The sequence below is a fragment of the Bombus pyrosoma genome, linkage group LG6 (genome assembly GCF_014825855.1).
Source record: "Bombus pyrosoma isolate SC7728 linkage group LG6, ASM1482585v1, whole genome shotgun sequence".
Taxonomy (NCBI): Eukaryota; Metazoa; Arthropoda; class Insecta; order Hymenoptera; family Apidae; genus Bombus; species Bombus pyrosoma.
The window spans coordinates 17,394,512-17,416,118 of NC_057775.1; the positions used below are offsets into that span (position 1 = coordinate 17,394,512).

The 21,607-nt window shown below is 38.9% G+C and overlaps 1 protein-coding gene across 3 annotated transcripts in view; it reads left to right on the plus strand.

The window, feature by feature from the left end:
- Window positions 1-21,607, plus strand: part of LOC122568092 (protein groucho-like) — a 154,870-nt gene that overhangs the window by 21,276 nt on the left and 111,987 nt on the right. For 2 of the 3 annotated variants that reach the window (XR_006316965.1, XM_043727447.1), the window contains exon 2: window positions 19,021-19,118. Coding sequence is in view for 1 of the 3 variants with exons in the window: in XM_043727447.1 (XP_043583382.1) it covers window positions 19,021-19,118 (98 nt within the window). In the remaining 2 variants the exon portion in view is untranslated. Of the gene's footprint in view, window positions 1-19,020; window positions 19,119-21,607 lie in introns of those variants that run through there. The other variant, XM_043727449.1, reaches the window with a different exon arrangement.

Here is a 21,607-nt window from a genome sequence, read left to right on the forward strand (position 1 = left end):
TCCAGGGATTTAATTAATTTCATCGCCCTCGGGTTTGTCGATGGCCTCGAGCGTGCTGGCAGCTTCGAGTTCCGGCCATCGATGCTCCATTATACCGTTAAAAAATTACCAACATCGTGTTGAAACAATTTATCCAGGCGAAATATTTCCGAAACGAAACAACAACGAGCTGCCCGTAAACGTGATAATAAAAGCAGAAACGCGCGTTTACGTGGGATATATATCGTCGACGGTAGAATCGATACGTGAATAAAATCCTTCATTATCGGGAACGAGAGTAGAACGAATCGCGTACAGTCAGGTAACACCGGTAAAACTATGCTCCCGCATACCAAAGAATTATGAGCGCGAGAATCGTTCCCGTTCCGCGATAGAGAGACACATGAGAGGCGGTCGTGCGATCATTGCGCCATGCATTATTTATGTCATTCCGTGTTCCGCTCACAATGTGGGTCTACGAATCAAAATGCATTGCTTATGCAAATGTCGGTCGCGCACCCGTAGTCTCGGGGTGAATTCACAGTCTGCTTCGGGGAATAATCATAATGATCAATAAGATACACCAGCGTCGACGAGGCGTGCATTGTTTCCTTGTCTCTCCGCCTCTGGGTCGCCTCTTCTGCCTCGCTTTTGCTCTGTTCCTCTTCGCGCTCCTTCTTAAATCGACTCTCTCTCTCTCTCTCTCTCTCTCTATACAGGGTGCTCCAGGATTTAAAAGGGAAACTTGGTTTCTATGTTCTATGGTTATAAAAAAATGTTATGTAGATATAGATAATTTAAAGATTCATTAGAAAATTGTAATAAAAATAGGAAATTAAAAAAGAAAGATTCTATGACATTCGATTTTATTCACCGAATATTGAATTTGTACGTCCGGATAAATGGATAATTGAGCGAAAAAAGATGTATCGAAACATTACTAATACGCGTGGTGAATTGAAACGAGCTTGGTGAAACGATAAATTCAATCTTTTTATCGATGTCACTTTCGTATCGATAGAAGTGACGAACATTTTGAAACGAAGTACGTATTAATTTGCCGATTGTTAAGTCGATACTAAATTTATGTTTGTCATGTAGCAACTGCAAGTCTGTCCTCTTCGTATTTTCTTCTTTTATTATAGCTTTTTAATAGAGTTTTAAACGATGTATGTTTATGTAACATCCTTCGCTCGATCATACCCATAGAATATACTAACAAAGTTTTGCTGTTACATCTTGAGACACCTTGTACATTTCTCTCCTCCTTTCTCTCCATCCATCTACTTCTGCTTCTCTGTTCGTTGTTGGTTGCTCGTCTAACCCTCGGATCCCGTGTTCCTCTCTTCGTAGCTCATGCAAATCTTGAGGCGCATTGTCTGACGATATTAGGAGAACTGTTATCGCGTTGCATAATTTCCGTGCTCGCCGGTGTTCGCGGCTTTGCCGAGCCAGAGACTGGTAATCCGTTTGTATTCGAGCGTCGAAGCAGACGTCCTACCGTCTCTTTGATCGAAACAACTTTCGCGGTGAAACGGCGTAGAAACTGCGAATCGTGGAATTATAAACTCTCAGCCGACTGTCGACGTCTGACTGCAGGTTGCCGCCGTTTCTTCCACGAGGGCGACATTTCACGCGTTGCGATCAAATTTCGATTCCTTGCCGCTCGAATATGAAGTTCGCGGTGCACCGTGTTCGATGATTCCAGGTGCTGGTTCACCGACAATCGCAACGAAAGGAATTAATACGATGCGATCGTGGAACGGGAAAGGTTGCACGATGATTCGCACGGTGGAATCGTCGATTAAGCGACTCGATCCAGGCAGACTCGATTAAATTCAGATCCCGCCAGAGAAATTACCCGGGCACTTTCTTATTTGCGAAATTATTACTTTGTACGCGTCTTCGAGGATACTTTGTATGTAATTTATTTATCATCTTATATCTCACGGTTAATATTGCTTCATTACAACGGACTGTTAACGCTTTCGATACGATCCTCGTGTATTTTTATTTCCAACGGACGAGAAAACCATGTAAGCATGATTGTGGATCGCTACACGATCGTTCCGTTCTGATCGCATGTAAAAGGAGAAAAGAGCAACAGCCGATTTCACCGTGTCCGTTTTGTTTTGATAAATGAATATTCGAAGTGAGATACTTCTACCTTTTACATTTGGTCGAACTGGTCCAGCGACAGTTTGAATAATCGATTGAGATTACCAAGTCGAGTGACGTTTAATTACTTGCGTACAGCTTCTCTCAATAAGGTAGAATCTATATCAAAACATACGACACAGTAGGATTTTCGTTATATATTAGGTTGTCCGAGAAGATCCTTTCGTTTTAGAAGGAAATAATAGACGCACTATGTTTTTCGTTTTATATTAGTTTATTGAGTTATTCAATAATTGAATAAATTGAATAATTCAATAAAATTATGTAAAAGAGAAATTGCTAATCTATTATCACCTTATTTTTTTTTATTTGGAAGAATTTTACAATCAATTCTCATTGAGAATTATAAGTAAATTATTCTGGCGTGGTACTATGTCGTGTTTAATAAGCGTTTATCGTGTGTTTGATTCTAGTTGAATCTAATGCTTTAATCTAAAGGTTAATGTCTTTTTAGCCTACGGATCTGATCCGTCGTGTCAAGTAATTGAGTAATTAGAGGGTTTTGGTGGTTGTTAACTCTTATGTTATATCTATTACTGAATTTGGATATTTCTTCTTTGACTGTGGGTATCTTGAGATCGCCATGTATTGTATCGTAACATACCAAGGTGCATCTTTTAAGGATCTTAGAGTTTTCAATTGGAATCGTTGAAGAATTTCTATGTTGGAATTACTTGCTGTTCCCCATAGTTGGATTCCATAGGTTTCCAAACAGGTTTTAATATGGCCTTATATAGCATTATTTTACTCTGCGCGCTCAAGTGTCTGCAACGTCCGCCAATGAGCCAGTAGAATTTTTTAAATTTTGATTTAAGTTGTTTGGATTTATCTACGATATGTCGTTTCCATGTCATTCTTCTGTCCAGAATCATGCCCAGATATTTGGACTCCTTGCTTGGAATTGGATTTATCATCTTATGAAACGAAAGAAACTTTTCGGACAACCTAATATATATATATCTTTATTGTACTATTAAGTCATCGATTTTTGGAAGATAATTAACAGATAGGTAGATGAATTTGTGATAGGTAAATCTTGAAAACTATCAAAAGACAGAATGCATAAAATAGGTAATAATAAGATAGTTATGCGGAGAACTTGCTGTACGAGTTTCATTGTGGAAATTCGCGTACGAACCTCGAAGACCTTGACCAGCGGTGAGCTTTCGAACTATGGGAGTGTAAGTCGGTCCAGTTATAGGGCGAATGCGGTCGGCTCTGGTCGTCGGGCGGTTTCGGAATCCGCGCCACGTGTTGGTGGTTTTGCGGTGCGAGGAAAACCGCCAGCCCTCGAAGCTCTTCTCTGTCATTCTCCATTTACCCCTCTGACCTTCTGCGCTATCTTCTCCGGTTTAGCTGCGATTTTCTCCTAAACTTTCCACACGCTGAATCTCCTACAAGATGTTCCTCGGTATGCTCGGTACTTGGTGCTCTTTGATTAACGCGAAATTACGTATCAGGCGGAGGAGTCCTTGCGGTAATTCGTGTTTCACTTTCACGTTTCCTGTAATTGTGTTTCACACGTAGTTGAATAATTAGCGATGTCACGTCTATTTTTAAATTCTCCTTATTTTTAATCATCGACTTTCGATTGCAGGTTTCCCATTTTTATTAAAAGGATTACGTACATGGTTCAATGTAATCGTAAAATCGCATGAATATTCTCAATGACGAGATTACACGCAGTGAAATATTCTCTCGCAGCAAGATACTGAAGCTTAATGGAAATTTCTTTTAAACGTTAAATAGACCTTTTAAGAAGCTGATAATCCTCCGCGCGCATTTACCTACTGAATTAATGGTTTGAAACCTGCTTGCTGGAAGAAGTCGGTGTATGTACACTTTTTTCAGTCACCTTCACCTGCTCACCATCATCCTGTCGATCGTGTCGCCATTTACATTTCATCGTAAAACATCTGGCGTGTTAAAAAGTTAAAACTCAAATCAAATTGGTGAGCAGGGCTTTTGCCTGAAATTACATCTCGAAAAGCGGTCGGAGATAGCCGTATCGATCGTAAATCAATTACATCGAACAGAAGATGGAACGAATCGTACTTTTATCTATGCTACCGTAATTCCAACTACCTTCGACTTTTTGTTTAATTATTACTCGGCAATTATGGTAATTAAATTGGCGACCGGGCGACGATGCTTTCACTGGCCGTCGCGTTCAACGCGTTAATATGTATAAAGCTCGCTTGGCCAGTCACCGACGAGGAAAAGAGAGGAAAATAGAGAAGGAGAGCGAGGCGGCTTATCCGGAATCGATTCGTGAAATGATTAATGTATCTTTAGCGGTTTGACGCGCGTGTTTCGCTTTCACGGAAGAGGCACAGCCGGGGACACGGTATAGAGGGCCCTTAACTCGGCCGATAATGCATGCTGATAATCGGGTCTTTAGTGGACGCCAGGATCGATGGAACTAACGTAATTAGGCGCGCTGATATGCGCCACTTAAGCGTACTTGAGTGGCTGCAAACGCAACTGATTGGTTCTGTTGCCACTATCCGCCCTAATGCTCACCACGACACGCTCACCTAACCTCTCTTACTCTACCTTTCGCTCTCACTCCTTCTCCTTTTCTCTCAGCCTGTCTATCCTCCTATATATCTGTATGTCTATCTGGCCATGATCCATAGATAATGCACTGTGTGCGCCGTCGAGTTATTACAGTCGCTAACAAACATCGGACGACAGAGAAGTTAGGTTCGTGCTCTTCTATCTTATTGGAATTCGTCCCATTAAACGTCTTGCCGATCTTCCACGTACTCAGCCGGAAATCGTAGCAGACGACGAGCTGCTTTGAGAATAAACGGAGCATCGAGACGAAAGAATAAACGAGACGTTTTATACGGGCCGATAGATTTCTCTACTGCCGTGGACGCGAAGAAAATCGCGTTGCGCGTCGTATCGACTCGACTGCCGTTTTGTTCGCTCTTTCTTCGACGCCGGGCCAGCAAGCCAGTCAGCCAGCCAGCCAGCCAGCTCCTTTTTACGACTGGTAAAGCATCGGATCTTCTATGTAACGTGATGTGGACAGAAAAGAGGACAGCCAGTCGGAGATAATGAAATCGGGAAAAGTAGAGAGCGACTTTTTGCCAAATCCTGGATATCTCGTTTCCCAATATGTAACTCTCGATATTAATTCTTTTTTATCGAGCTATCAAGCTTGCCGTTTCTTTGTCATTGGAATCCTCTTTTTATCTTACAGACGTTGAACAAAACCATATATTTCGCGTTACACAGCGCGCATGAATCTATTACCCCGGCATTGATGTCACGAGCTAAATGCCAAAATACGCGCGACCCTCTCCAATCGGCCTGTTTCGACCAGATCGCGTTTCGGTATTAATTCTTTTTTGTCGGAGATCGCTGATTTCACGGGGCAGTTTTCGAAGTGCTCCCAGTTCCAACACCGATCGCGTTATTGTGATTGCTCTCGATCAGGGGGGAGAAGAAAAAAAAAAAAGAAAAAGGGAGGAGATGCAGTGGAAAGTGAGGGATAAAAGGGGGACAGGATATGACGCGAGAAGGGTTTTTGGCGTTTGGCTCGGGGATGGCTGGACTATCGGATAATTAAATCGGCCGCAGGACGTAAAGGACACTGATTGACGGGTGCCGGCTGTGCTCTCTCATCATTATTCGTCGAAACGACATAATTCGCGTTTCGCTTTTCGACGGAAGCTAACCGCATTTTCCGCTACAGCTCTCCCCACGGTGTACGCCAGCTACGATGGTATGTTCGCGCGCGCGTGTGTTTGTGTCTGTCTGTCTGTGTATGCATGTGCAAAAAATCCCTTTTTCTCTACGTCCCTGGCCCCCGTGTTCTGGTTTTATTCGATGTAAAACGATGAATATTTTAAACCACGGCGAAAAATGGATTTTCCCCGTGGCGCGCATCCGTGCAATTTTTCCTGTGAAAAATCAGAGACGAGCGTTGCACGGCATTTCGTTGAGTACACGGGAACGTGCTCGCTTTATTATTGATACGACTGCGGGGCGCGTGTGCGCGCACGGCTCCCGTGGCAAACAATGTATGTACCCGGGGAAAATTTTTACGTCGCGTTTTAACTTGATTTTACAGGGACGACACGTATTTATTACGCCTTTATTTGATCGCGCCAATCGCCAGCGCGTCGGACGATATTGAATCCCGGGTTAAACTAATAACATTAAAATCGAAAAATCTGAATTTAATCTTTCGCTCGCTAGAGCGATCGGATCCTGGGCTTTTCAACGGTATCATCGCTCACCCCCTTCCCCCGTCCCACCTTCCTCGTAATCGAGAGCAAAGCGCGGGGAAAATCAAGCGTTTGTTTTTAGAAAGAAATTTTCATTCGGCAAGATTAACATGTTCCGCGCTACGTGATTTATCTTTGGTTCGTGGCACGCTTGCGAAACCTTCATTAGGCGAATAAAAATATTTTTTTCTGGTACGTTCGGTCGGCCGAAAGCTTCGGAACAGATATTTTTATTATGAATTTCTATCATCGAAACGTAATGAGATGTTGGAACAAACGCAGCCTTTAGTTGGATAGTACTAAAAAGGAATTAAGAAAAAATATCGAGAAACAGGTGATGTTGAAGTTTGTGTATCGAAGAAATTTCGAATTGTAGCGGGAACATTGGTCTTTAACACTTTGACTGCCACGTTGGTCATTGGTGATCGGTGCGCTTGAACTTCTTACAATTGTAAAAATTGAATGAAAATTGACAGTTAGGGCATTTTGAATATAACCGATAAATAGAAGATACTTTGAAATAAAAAATGCCCCATTGCACAATTAAACATTTTTATTAGAATATCAATAAAAAAAATGAGAACAAATCTTGCATCTAACGGTGCACTGTGTTTGCATCCATATCATTGAGAGGTAATCAACGAATATTATTATAAACACAACTTAGAAAATAATCGTAAATCCTGCTTTATAATCTAATTGAAGTTAGAAGTTTGTACATACTTTACTATTATATGTAGAATGAGCAAATACTGTTTTGCTTACGACGAAACAACGAATGCAAATGATTTGTTAAAAGAAACGAAGCCTTGTTATAATATGTCCCTATCAACTGTTACCAAAGTGTCACGGTGGTCACCCGTGACCACCAATAAGATAAAGAAGAATGTTGTCTTGCATCATCAATTTATTACTATTTTGCCATTATATGCTTTGAACAATAAAAATACTACCGTGGCGTCCTGAGCGAGACATGTGATTTCGGCGTGACAGTCAAAGTGTTAATACTCGTTATTATCTATTTATTGTGGCTTTTTGGCTATTATTGTGGTGATACTTGTTCGAAAGACTTTTTAGAAGTCTCTAGAAACCGTTTAAAAGAATCCGTTATCGGAAAAGAAAATTTTTTCCAGAGTTAGACTCCGTCAGATTATAAACCATAAAAAGCGTAATCGTAACTAAATCTTCCTGAATTTGTTGCTATTAATTTTTCAAACAATCTAACAATATCGTACGTAGTACGAAATAGATGTATTTTTAAAACAAATATTTATACGATTTCTATATACATATATCGTAACACGAGTTCTCCAACGAAACATTTAATTTCATCGTAACACGAAATCTGCTTAAAGCTGCATTTCGCGTGTTGGCAGTATTTTTAATATATATCGTAGAGATAATGGAGAAAATGTTTTATTACATTTTTATCCAGATAACAGTGCATGAATTTAACGTTAAAGGCTATTGTAAATCAGATAACGTGGAAACTTTCACTCGACCTTCCGATCAATCTAATCGCCAGCAAGGATCTAGCGTTCTGCGCGATTTTGGTTCAAGCAGAAAATATTAGGTTGTCTGAAAAGTTTCTTTCGTTTTATAGGGAAATAATAGGCGCACAATGTTTTTTGTTTTATATTAGTTTATTGAATTATGCACGAACGTAATAATAGAAATAGAACGAAATGGATCATACCTAATTCAATAAAATAATATAAAACAGATAATTGTTGTTCATTTATTATCACCTTATGAAACGAAAGAAACTTTTCCGGCAACCTAATATTTCCGTATAACGTACACGGTATATTTAAAACACACGGTGGGTGGATACCTGTAAATGGAAACACGGCGGCCCGGTTTTTGCGCCTAAAATGGCAATTATAATGTAGCGACGCGAGCTGGCCATGTACCAGGCGAAATAATAAAGAACGTGAAATTCTAGAAACGACAGGGGAGAAAAAGAGCCACTTATGGTCCAGGTAGATGAAACACATTTCGTGGAACTGGTATTAACGTTGGCTGAAAGTGGACGAGCGTTTCGTCAGAATATAACGTATATTTCGGATAGGTAGAAAGTTTTATTAAAATATTGTTCCTATGCTCGTGAAACGTGTACATGTACGCGTAAATGTAAAACTGTAATTTCTGTACACGCAGATTGCAAAAGCCGGATGGGAGGCAGTTCACTTTTACTTGTCGGGAGTAATATATGTAACGTTTAACAGCATCAGACATGAAATCTTAATTAGACTTGTGTGATACGCGGTGTACTACCATGGTGTAGCCATTTCGATGTAAAAATTTGAAGTATGAAAGTTGTGTTTGAGTATCTGCAAAATACACAAATGCAAGTTTGTTTCATCGCAAAGAGAAATCGTAGATAATGAAATTGAGATTGTTTCAGGCTTCTGATATTTTTGCACTTATTTGCCTTTTATTCTCGTGGGAATTTCACTTTTCGTTAGTAGAATAATCGAGTAACGTAGACTCAGTCATCTTTGAAATTCTCGTACAAATGTTATTAGTAACGAAGTATGCATAATCATGTGGGAAAAATGCATTTTTAGAAATTCAACTGGAAATATTCATATACATTCGAAGTAGCTATGAATTTATATTAAAATACCTGGAAAAACTCCACGTTCCTTTTATTAAACTTTTTCCCAGTATTCTCCGTACCTTTTTATATTCCACAATTTTTTTACACCATATCCTCCGCAAAATCCAAACATGTACCACTGTTGAGTATAATTACATTTTCGACATCTAGCGCAATTCGATTAAAAGAAGAATATCCTTGTCATATTTTGATAGTTGCCATTTACGAAAAAGAATGCTCGTCTACTGTCAATTTCGAGACTTGTCATCATAAGCGGCATCAAATGGATCGTGAAATTTAAGCTAAAATAAGAAACATGCATATGCCCATAACTTTGGATTGTTTTTTAACATCCCAACATCGTACAAACGCGCAATAAAGTCATTTAATTGACTGTCTCTGTATGACCAATTTTCATCCACCTTCGGTTATTGCCCTTTCATTTACGCCAATTAATATCAATTATTACTTCTATCAACGCCTACTAATTCTATATAATTATCAGAATGAAGCTTCAAGGCTAAATAAACAAATCTGAAGTATATTTTATATATTTGTACCTATTAATTTATTATTAAATCATTATTATTAACATTAGAACCGCCACACCAGTGAAATTGACTGGTTTTAAAATTTTATTTTAAAACTTCTACTTCATGTTATATTTTTTTCCGCAACGATGTAATGACTTTCGCAACGATAACTAAAAGAATAATATAATGAATTTTATTTTGTTTTTTATGTATTCAAACTGAAAATAATTTTGTATCAAGGCTACTTATACCAATACCAGTTAAAATGAATGGTACTTGTCAAAGTATAAAAGGGTCCTGCAATCTGTTTATCGAACCCCAATTATCCAGTTTCCTCGCTTTGTACAACTTTCCACACGTTTTTAAAATTTTTACCGCGCATCATTCAATATGATGATATCAGTTGCCAGAAAAATTCCGGATCGATCGCTAGATGTTAACACTAGAAAAACCACACCAATGAAAATGACTGGCTCTGCAATTCTATAAGTGTGTCAACTCTAATTTAGGGATCATGGTCCCAGGTGGATTAACAATACCAAAAATGTACCACGTAACATGGAATTGCTTCTGTAAGAAAGTAATAAATCAATAAATATACGAATATTCTATTATTACGTATTTTTTAAAGACCAGTCATTTTGGTTTTAGAAATAGCTTCATGTTAACTATCGGTAGTTCTAGTGTTAAATCCATCATTAACACTTTGACTGCCACATTGGTCATATACGACCGGCTACAGTTTCTCCTGTGACGCCACGGTTGGCCATTGGTGATCGGAGCGCTTGAACTTCTTACGATTGTAAAAATTGTATGAAAATTGACAGTTAGGGTATTTTGAATATAACCGCTAAATAGAAGATACTTTGAAACAAAAATGCCTCATTGAACAATTAAACATTTGTATTAGAATATCAATAAAAAAAAATGAGAACGAATCTTGCATCTAACGGTGCACTGTGTTTGCATCCATATCTTTGAGGAGTAATCTACGAATATTATTATAAGCACAGCTTAGAAAATAATCGTAAATGCTGCTTTATGATCATGTAATTGAAGTTAGAAGTGTGTACATACTTTACTATTATATATAGAATGAGCAAATACTGTTTTGCTTACGACGAAACAACGAATGCGAATGGTTTGTTAAAATAAACGAAGCCTTATTATAATATGTCCCTATCAACTGTTACCAAGGCGCCACCATTGGTTATCTTACCAATAAGATAAAGAAGAATATTGTCTTGCATCATCAATTTATTACTATTTTGCCATTATATGCTTTGATTAATAAAAATACTCCCGTGACGTCCTAAGCGAAACACGTGATTTCGGCCTGGCAGCCAGTGTTAAACGATCGCAAGAATCGATGAAGCTCAATTTCGAGCGACTAAATTTAATTCTCTAAATTGAATCGTTACTTAGCCGTGCATTAGTGTACATTCGCCTCGACTAAGATTAGAAATCAAACTCCCATTCAAGAGTCTTATTTAAAGCGTATTTCATATATTTCCATTAATGCGAAAATGTATGTATTTTACATGGTCTGCGCTAAATCATCGTCGAAATCGAAGGAAACCAATTTCAATCGATTAAATCCACCGGGGATATCTACTCACTCGAAGAGAGAGGTGTTCGTAATCGTCGGGGATTGGGCTTTTCTCGGTGCGGTGCGCGCATTATCACGGTGCACGTCGGCGGAAGCTCGTGCCGTTAAGTATAGCGTCGAGCAAGCGTGGACGCGAGAGAGTATGGGTGCTCCGCGGCGAAAGCCAATAAATTAATTGGATTGACCGCGGGTGGCTTTGCGCGGACAAATGGGATCAACGATTCTGCCGATCAGCAGCGCACGTGGCTACGTCAATTCTTGCGAACCTCGAGCGTCGCTAACCCGCTCACACTCGCGCGCTTGTTCCTTCGTACGTTCGGCCTTTAAAAGGTGGCCCCGCTAACCTGATGCAGGTATCCTGATGCGTTTACACGTGTCTGATATCGCTTAAAAACATGTTGGTACGAGCGATCTGCCTCGTGTACTCGCGCGTTCGAAACGAACAATGAAGTACACGACAAATAAGATACGCAACGTCGCGTTTGACGGCTTCGTGACAACCAGCGCGACGCCAGGCACTGGCAAATATTACGTTAACTTGATAAGCGCGCCTTATCGATTCGAGAAAAGTCACAGGGGTTGTTTTCTGTCATAAACGACGTATCGAGTTTTATCGTGCTCGCTGCTTCGCCAACACTTCACGCTTCGTTCTACTCGCGAGAAAACTCTTGTCGGACACGCTGTGATTTAGGGGAGTGGTTTGGTCGAGATAACGCTGGCTTGAGGAAAAATCAACCTCCATAAGTTGTTCTCTAGTTTGATGGATGCGTTACGGGTTGATTATCGAGGGAATACTTTGTTCGTTGTTTCTGCATTTTAGCTATGGCACTATCTACGAATAATTATTATTACAATAAGTTCAATAATAGTCAGTTATAATAAGTTTAATAATAGTCCCAGACCGATATTTGATATCTCCTCGACGTTGTATTATTAGTCTAATATCGAGATAAACAGTTACCAAGATTTCTAATGTACAAATTTGTAGATTTAAATATATTTTCAAATATCACTGTCTCTGGTATATACGCACTCCAACAGTCGAATATTCTGCACGCTGATTCTACGCAAACTCTCACGTATGTACAACCGATATCTATCGAACCAGAAAATTCTCGTAAAAAGAGAAACACAATTTCTTCGCATTTGCAGAAACGTTAATTACCTCACATCGCAGTACTCTTCGAAATCTTCTTTTTACGCGTTAGCAAAATATCTCTATCATCTCCATCATTTCATACTTTTAAGTTTAAACATTTTTTATTAAATTTGTGTTGAATAACGCGTATAGACTCTCTCTCTCACCCTTTCTCTGAGAGAGAAACAGAAATTGATAGAGTAGGCGAAAGGGTAGAAGAGAAAGAACATGATATATATCGAGTCGGGGGAAGCAGATAGAAGAGGTGGAGGTGTAGAGGTGGAGAACTATTTCAGCTTTTACGAGGCCGTCGTGGCGTATCCGTTTTGCGGGGTACGACGTGCAAAACGATCGATAACACGCTCGTAACGTTATTACCGACAGGTATACGGAGGTGGGTAGCAGCGGTACTACCGGTAATAATGTGGCTTTTACGGTCGTGGGCGCTGGTACAGCTGCCGCCAAAGTCGGTAAGCGTGGGTTTCCATCGGGCTCTCAAATGCCGGAGCAGCAACCGAATTTGCGCCACTATTTCCGCCGTTCCTGACACTCTCTCGCGCCCGCTGTTTCACCAGGAATAAAAGCTAGATCCGGGATACGTGGTGTGGATCTTTATCGATCGCGGAAAGGACGACCATTGCGAGACAACTCGAGATATCTTTGGTCGCTGCGGAAAATCCGGCTGACGTGTCGCCTGAAATGTCGTTTCGCTACACGTTTCCTCCTTTGAATTGCAAGCACTCGTTTCGAAGCTTTTCTCGAACAATGTCACAAATTTGAGGCTGCAATGTAAATTTCATGAATCACCGAATACAAACCTCTCGCGTTGAAATATTTGAAACTGTTTCGGTCTACAAATTTTTATGCTTGTACTGTGTATTAACCCTTTCGACAGGAATTTTTCTTTTAACAGTAACCGTCTAATGGTAATTACGTTAATACGTAATACTATATAATGCGACAGAAATTTGAAAAATGAAGAAAAGGTAGTTTGAGATTCTCATTTATAGTAAACACCGCGACATTCCACAGACTTGGTTTCATCTTTGTACGAAGGTGCACTGTTGTAAAAACACGTTTGCGAAAGAAAGACACTTTCCGGACAACCCAAAATATCCCTATGAATCTCGATTACAATAATTTCACAACCTTTCTGAAAGTTATCTTAGCTATCTGTTGTCTCATTAGACTCAATAGGGTTAAGATAGCCACGCACTGAAACAATGTGTAAAAGTTACACAAACGTGACTTTATCGAGCAAACGTGCACTAATAGATCGCACTTCAAATCTCACGATATATCAACGTTTCTTAACCCCTTAGCCTATAACGTCGAGGGAGACTCGTTGCAACGGATTTGTGCCATAAGCGACAACCACGTGTCAGACTCGTAGTAAAGAATTTGTGCCGTAAACGAAACCCACGTGTCTAACTCGTGCTAATGTACAAATTGCTAGTGATTCATTATCCACTTTGAAATATTAAATTATTTTTGTTAACTGATCAATTGATCACGATTACGCCCTAGACGTCTTTAAAACACTATTTGTTTATTATTTCACAATTCCTCTTGTAGCCCCTAAATATACGTGTCATAAGAGGTATACATTTTGCGCCAGTTCGGGCACACGGCTGAACAGATGAATGGCACGGCGTACGACCCAACTTCTTGCCTACTATGGCTCGCGCGATCGGCAGATAGCGTGTAGGCTAATGGGTTAAGCAGATTCTACGAGCGATGCAAAGAGGAAACTGAAGAAGTTTCCGAGTCTCTCGACGATTATCTTCATTTCTTTTCCCTCTACACTTTATTCTTTCTTTCTACCAAAAGTCTGTGAATTAGACTCAGATGGTTGGATGCCGCTAATTAATGACAATTACCGGACGACTGTACAATCTGAGGTCGAGACGATTATCCTGGAAAGGGTAGCAGCGACAGTCGGTTGCGTCTTTACACTCGACGAGGCAATATATAGCGCAGGTTTTACGAGAGACTTCTCTTCCGACGAATATTCGCTGGGGTAGGAAGAAACAATGTTTCTCGCGGTCGACGAGAGTCGATTTCTATCTAAAGTGTTTCCTCGAGTATTTTTTTCCTCGCGCTTCCTCGCTCTTACGAGCAAGCTTTTACGAGCTGAAATTGTCGGTGGCGAGGAGTGCGAAGCGAGGCTCGCGCGTACACGTCTACGGGGTACGCGCAGGTTTAAACTGGAGGCGTAATCAGCGAACGGAAGCCAAAGCAGCGGCACGATTTCCGCCGCTTATGCCGGCTGCGTTCGTGTGTGCATGCCTCGAGGCGGCTGCTTACGTGGGCCGTGACAAGTGCATCCGGCACATCGAAGTATTACCGTTTGTTCCGTACGCAATCACGACGTCCGATTACGCCTCGAAAATACTCGATTCCCATCTAAGCAGGTTCGCGCCATTCATACGAGCGTTTGCTAGAAAGCCAGCGGAAGATCCGGACTGTTGTATAGCGACGTCGTAAAATTAATTAGCAGTGAAATAAACCCATTAAGCGGCGTTATATTATCGTAAATACTTGAAATTGTAGAATCAGATCGTAGAGTCTATGTGAAAGAAACGGCGATGGAAAAGATATTCCGTTAATGCTCGGGATACCTTTTTCATAGTCACAACGTTGAAACACGGAAAAGATTATAATTGCATGGTTGACACGAATGCATAAATTGTTTCACAACGAGATAAACAATTTTTTTAAATTCGCCTATGGTTTCTTAACTTCGAAACGAAGCTGGGTAAATATTATTTCAAATTGGAAATAGTAAGTAGCTTTGTTATATTAAATCATACGAGTATTTTTAAGAATAAAATATTTTATTCGTTGGGACAAGTTTTTGTAATAGTGTTTACAATTGTATTTTATTTGATAGTCAAAATAGTTTGAAATATTTTATTTAATAACGATCAAATATTATTCACAGAAATATCAACGTCTGCTCAATATCCTTAGTATGTGATACAAGTAGTTTCCTAATCTCTTGGTACTCGCTTCTTTGGTATTGTTATGTATGTTTATCAAAATAACAGGCCGGATCCTCATTGTCAGTTTGACATTGTTACCAGATAGTATTAATTAGTGTCACTCTATCTTTCTGTAGCTCAACTTAAAAAATTACTTCAACCGCGTTTTATCATATGGGAAGATTAGACCTCGTCAATCGAAGAAATAGATACAATTTTAGAAGAAAATGACGGCGAAATTCCAACAGTCTTAGATATTTTTCTCCATTAAAGAGCAAAATTCAAATAGTACTCGCGTTTTGGCGGAAAGCAAAAGTTGTTTGTCGAAGGAATTGTAAGTACTACAACCAATTTCTTGTTACATTTGCGTACTTATCACACAGATTTATTATCAGCTTATGTATATTCGGTATAAAAATGTTGGCAAGAGTTTGATGTAGATACAAAGAGATATAAACGACGTAACTAAAGGAATCATCGCAAGAAGCAAACGAATTAATTAAGGAAAAACAGAAGATGTAATACTCGATTGCATATGCGGCGATGGCAAACTTTTTACGACAGTGGAAGAATCTCAATTTAAACGATTAATATCGGGACTCAGCAAATTGAAATCAGAGGTAAAGCGTATGTGTCGTAAAAGTCTGGTTAGGAAAATGTGTACAAAATATAAAGATACGATAGGAAATATAAAAGAAGACGTAGAACGGAGAAAATATGTCTGTACAACCGCTGATATATGGTCTTGCTTTCGGAGAAGCTTTATCGGCATGACTGTACATTGGATAGATACAAATTTTAACGTCAGTCGAAAGCTATAGTTTACTCGCGATTAGAATATCCTCACACATTAATCGTGCATGTACATAAACGATTTAATTCATGTTCTAATAAAATTACGTATACCGTTACGGATAATGGAAGCAATTTCTACAAAGCTTTTCAAAAATTTCATTACAATATTCAGGCGTTTGAGACTGCGGAACAAGCATCGGAATATACGGAACAGGAACAAACATTAAGTTTCTCCAGTGTGGATGATATTTTGAATACAGCAGATGCTGAAGATAAGTATCATAATCTCCATAAGCATCGTAGATGTTGTAGCCACACGTTGACTTTAATTGCTGCTAAAGACTCGAACAAAATTGCCGAAGAATATTTCGGTTATAAAAAAATGTACGAGTCTGCCATGTTAAGATGTTCAGCTTTCTGACACAAAACTAACAGATCCGGATCAAAAGCAAACAACAGGATGCCCAACATGATGGAACTCACTGTACGACAGTATAAGAGAATCACTGAATGCAGAATCGAAATATTCGATATACCATCATTCACCTTCACAGACATTGAATTCCTAAGAGAATATGAGCGTTGTATGCGACCAATTGCATATGCTTTGGATAAACTGCGAGGGGACAATGTCTATATGGTTGGCATTCTTCCGTGAATTTTGGCTGTAGAACATAATTTGCAAGATATCGGGTCGTAGATAATGTTACAGAAGCCTTGAGATATTGTGAATCCGAGAAACTTCATTTGATATCGTGTTGGAGAACTCGGTTTCATCATTCTTACGATTTTTCAGAGAGTGCAAATGATTATATAATTGCGACTATTAGTCATCCAGTATGGAAATTACAGTGGATTCTAGACGATTTAGTGGAAGATTGACGCAATTAATTACATTAAAGAAATAGCGTTAGAAGCTTCGGAAGAAATAGCAGCTCCCGATAAACAAAATTAATCTGTTTTCGCAGAGCCAAGTATAAGATACGACAGAATTAGATCATTTCTCTTCATTCATGGAAAAGTCTAGTGAGGATATTGCTGAAGATGATCGTAACTTAGCTGATAATGATTCGCGAATTCAAAATATCACGAGATACAAATGTATGAAACAATTATTTTTTAAATATGATACAACGATCCCATCGTCTGCCCCAGTTGAAGGATCGTGTTTAGCCTCGTTTGATTAAGTTTGTGTCGGCGAAGGAGTAGCCTAAACGACGAAAACGTTGAACGATGCATCCTGTTACATGCAAATAGCCATACTAGAAAAGAAAAATAAATCTATTTTAACGATATTATGGTTTCTTGCGTTTTAATATCACCTCTTTACTCCATCTATTTTCATCGTTAAGATATTTTAAAATATCTTATTTTATGTGTTACATTATCGAAATAAAAAGATTTTATTTCAGGAAATTTCGTTGTCTATTTAAAATAGTATTTTATTTGGATCATAGAACAGCGATTACTCGAAGCAGCATTTGACATACTTTTCCTCTAAATTTTGCCCAGCTTTGCTTTCAAAGGATTAAAACAGAATAGAATTTACGGTTTCATGTACAATATAATTCTCACAGTTTCTTAATGAGCAACACTTTTCAAGTTGTAACTTTTACAAAGACTACGTACTAGGTGGCTCGAATTTTTCTGGGACTCAATGGAATATAAGATGTTATCGTAAATAAAATTACATTTTTGCAAACTTTACTCTGGATATTATAACGTGCATTGTTATCTTATTGCGTTCATTGTTAAAAATTCGTCTCAAAAGTTTTCAATTTACTACTTCCCTGTATCTACTTCCCTAGCCTATCCACTACCTTCGATAAAATCACGACAAGCCTCTCTTGTCGTCTGTTGATCAAATTCACATCACTGTTTTCACGCGATCTATTTGACTGAGCTTTTCGTCCAATGAAAATTCGAGACACGAGGAAATATTTTCCTGACTCTCTCCCCATGTCGGCTTCGGGTTCGCTCGGTTGCAAACAAGATCAAGCAGAGTCGTTTAAGGGTAACCTTTTAGTCGTCTACCGCTTCCAGGGCTTCCTTTTTCATCGTTGATGCTCTCTACGCTGGCTCGCACGGCAAAGTACATTATAGATCAGAAGTTCGGAACCGCACTTTGATGGTAGATCGTAAATGAATTGGTTTATGAGAATTTGATAGGAAGTGCGGTCAGCTGTTAGATATCGTTCAGAGGTATAGAATTTCGATTGTTTAAATAAAGTTAGCTGCTGTTATATTCTTTTTTGTTATGTACTTGATCGAGCCACGGTGCACAGATTTTTAGCGATTTAATTAGCATAAAATTGAAAGGAGGAGGCAGGCGTGTTTCTTTTCTAAGTTAGCCAGCTTTCTTTTTTTAACAAAAATAACAACGTTGCACCAAAAATAAGTCCAGAGGGTATTTTTAATTAATCGATGGCTGGATGATAATAGAAACGTATATCTGAGATCGTTTCGTAATGAAAACATAACGCGCCTTCACCGAGAATAAATACAATTAATAGCTCATTAAAATACAACGCCGCGCGAAAGGGTTAAAAATGATTTTCATCAAAGCATAGATAAATCTTTACTTTTCCGTTTTACGATAAAACGTAAATAAGGTGCACAGCTAAATGCATATCTAATAATACTAAGAAACTATTCTCAAAGCATTGTTCTACAATCGGGGCAATGTTATTTGATTTCATCTAGATGCAGTTAAAGGCTAATTATACTCGTTTGTCTGCTTTATTGTAAAATGTAACAATGCAGGAAATGGTTTTAAACGTATGTTTCGCATTTTTCCGCGGTCAAGTCGTGAGATAAAGAGTTCGTTGCGTGAAAATTTGTTCGTTAATCCTTGGGAACGATTTTTATATAAAGGGAACGGCAGGCGGTGCGTTTCGACGAGTAAAAAACATTTCGGTTCGACCGAGCAGCCAATCTTATGCGTTTTATTTGATGTTTCAGGGTCCACCGCAACCCGGCCAGCAATATAAATTCTCGATCGGCGAGTTGTGCGATCGTATCAAGGAGGACTTCAACTTTCTTCAGACACAATATCACAGGTAAATCTTTATTTTCAATGATCGTAAATCAAGCCCTCCCACCTGATCCTTTGAACGTATTTTTACGATTGGAAAACACGTGTAACGTTTCCTCGTTGGCATTCGCGTCACGGCAATTTAACGTAGCGGCGGTCACGATCAGTAGAAAAGAAAAAAAAGAAGAAATCGCGGTTTAATTTCAGTTGCAAATTGAACGAAAGTTGCACCACGGTTTAATGTTTCTTTTTTTTCTGTATCTTTCTCGATCGACCGTTCGAAGAGATACATATCTGATTACAGTAAGACGTAAGAAACATGGTATCACTTATAATTATTCGCGCAAGTGTACGCTGTCAGGAGAAGTTATGCCGCTCGTATGAAATAATAATACGGCTGTCAATCGTAAATTAAGTAAAAATGTGGGGTTGCGTGAATTATTTATTCTTTTTTATCGTTCGAATGACGGAAGATAAGAGAAGGAGATAACGATGGACCCGAAGGAATTCAATTTTAATATTTGCAATGGTGTATTTATGCTATTAAGTTACGATATATCGTTCCTATATCATTGCTTATCTTTAAATTATAATCTATGTGTAATATTTGCTTTGTTTTATACCTCTATACAATCCAAATGTGTAAGAGAAGAGAACTCGAATAATTAATTAAACGATATTGCACTTTGCGTACTATTCAAGCAAAATGGACTTCTCATGTGAAAACTGGAATAATCTGTACGTATTATTTCACGTGCACATTTTTTTCGTAACTGACACTTTCGAATTAGACAAAAAAAAAAAAAGGAAATTTAATAAAAATAAAATAAAAATTGAAATTCCGCTAGTTTGCGGTTTATCTACTCCAAAACCGATATATCTAGTTGTTTTATCTTTTCAATCACGTTCCGTTAGTCTCGTACTTTTCCTGACAATCGTCATAGTAGTATTTATCCTCGTGACAGAGTAATTAATCGACCACAGTCAATTCTTCGGACATACGCTGGATCTTATCTGGGAAATGTTTGCGCAAACGTCGTGTCGCCGCGTAGGCGAACCGAACAGAGACAAACCGACAGATGTAGGCAGAGAATTGTTTGTCCAAGCGGAAGCTATGCACACTGAAGTATGCACATAGCCTAGAGGACGAGCAGGCCTCTCGGTTTCGATTCTATGCGCGCGTGTTACGCGTCTATCAGCCATTCAGTTTCTTCGCCAACCGTCTCGTAACACATTTTCTTTTTGACACACCGCCTGCGAGTCAATTCCTCTGCTCGCTGCTCTCTAGTCATGTCGAATGTATTTTATGCTGCCTTTCAGATCTGTAGAGTTTTAGTAGTCTGTGAATTCTTTATATCGTATGCTGATAAATACCGGTTTGTAAAGTTGATCGTAAATAGCTGGCATATGGTCTTAGAACGAAAACATTATTATGACGTGCTTGTCGTTGATACATTGTATATCAGAATTGAATTTTCATTTTATGTTACCTGTTTTCATGTCCATTTCTTTTTTCTTTTTTTGATCGCTTGTCAGTCAGTGGAAGGAAGGTATGCACACGTTCCGACAAATCTTTGTTACTTTGTATCGTTCAAATTAACTTCCTTTATTTTATGAAAATGATATTTTTCTCAAATGTGGCTCCATGTAGAATTTATTAAATTGGACATTGTTATAGTTAAACTGCAGATTTTTCTACAGATTCACATCGCTGCGAATACGATCGAAGATTTCTTTCTCCTGTTATATAAATATAATGAAAAGCATTCAGGTTCGTGTATTTTATATGTATATATATTGAGATATGTATAATTTTGGCCGCGTAGTAGAGACACACGTATGTGAATATGGGTGTGTGGAAGTATGTGTGTGCGCGGCGTTTGGAAAAAGCAGATGAATGTCACTGTTCCGTTGGCTGTCTGATATGAAAGATGGTGAGACAAAGAAAGTGCTGAGACGCGTGCAAATGTATATCGACGAAGATCCTGGAAATCGTTTATTAAATAAATCTAAAACTATTTTAATTTGAATTCTAAGTGTAATCTTAGTGTTCCTTTACTTTTATTTCGCCAATTAACGCGTTGACTGCCAGACGAATTTTCCATGGTTTGCCCAAGGCACCGACGTGAACTTTTCATTATGCGATGCACATTATGTCAGCAAATAAAATGAGTTATAAAATCATGCTTGAAGCATTTTTCGTGGTGAGGGCTACCGGTGACCCCCACTGCGTTGTAGACAATTATTACGAATGTCCTTTTTTCAAACATCGTGCTATGTACTCTTAATATTTGCTGCTTCGCCGGTCACCGGTGGCCCCCACGGCGCTGTAGCCAAATCGAGTGCCGGTCACCGGTGACCCCCACGGCAGTCAACGTGTTAAGATCCACAATTCTCAACAATTAGGTTTTCAGGTCAGAAATAAGAAGAAAAATAAACAATATCATATATAAGCACCGCTCTACAGCGGCTTAGATCTAATTCATAAATGCAACACCAAAAAAAAAAAAAAAA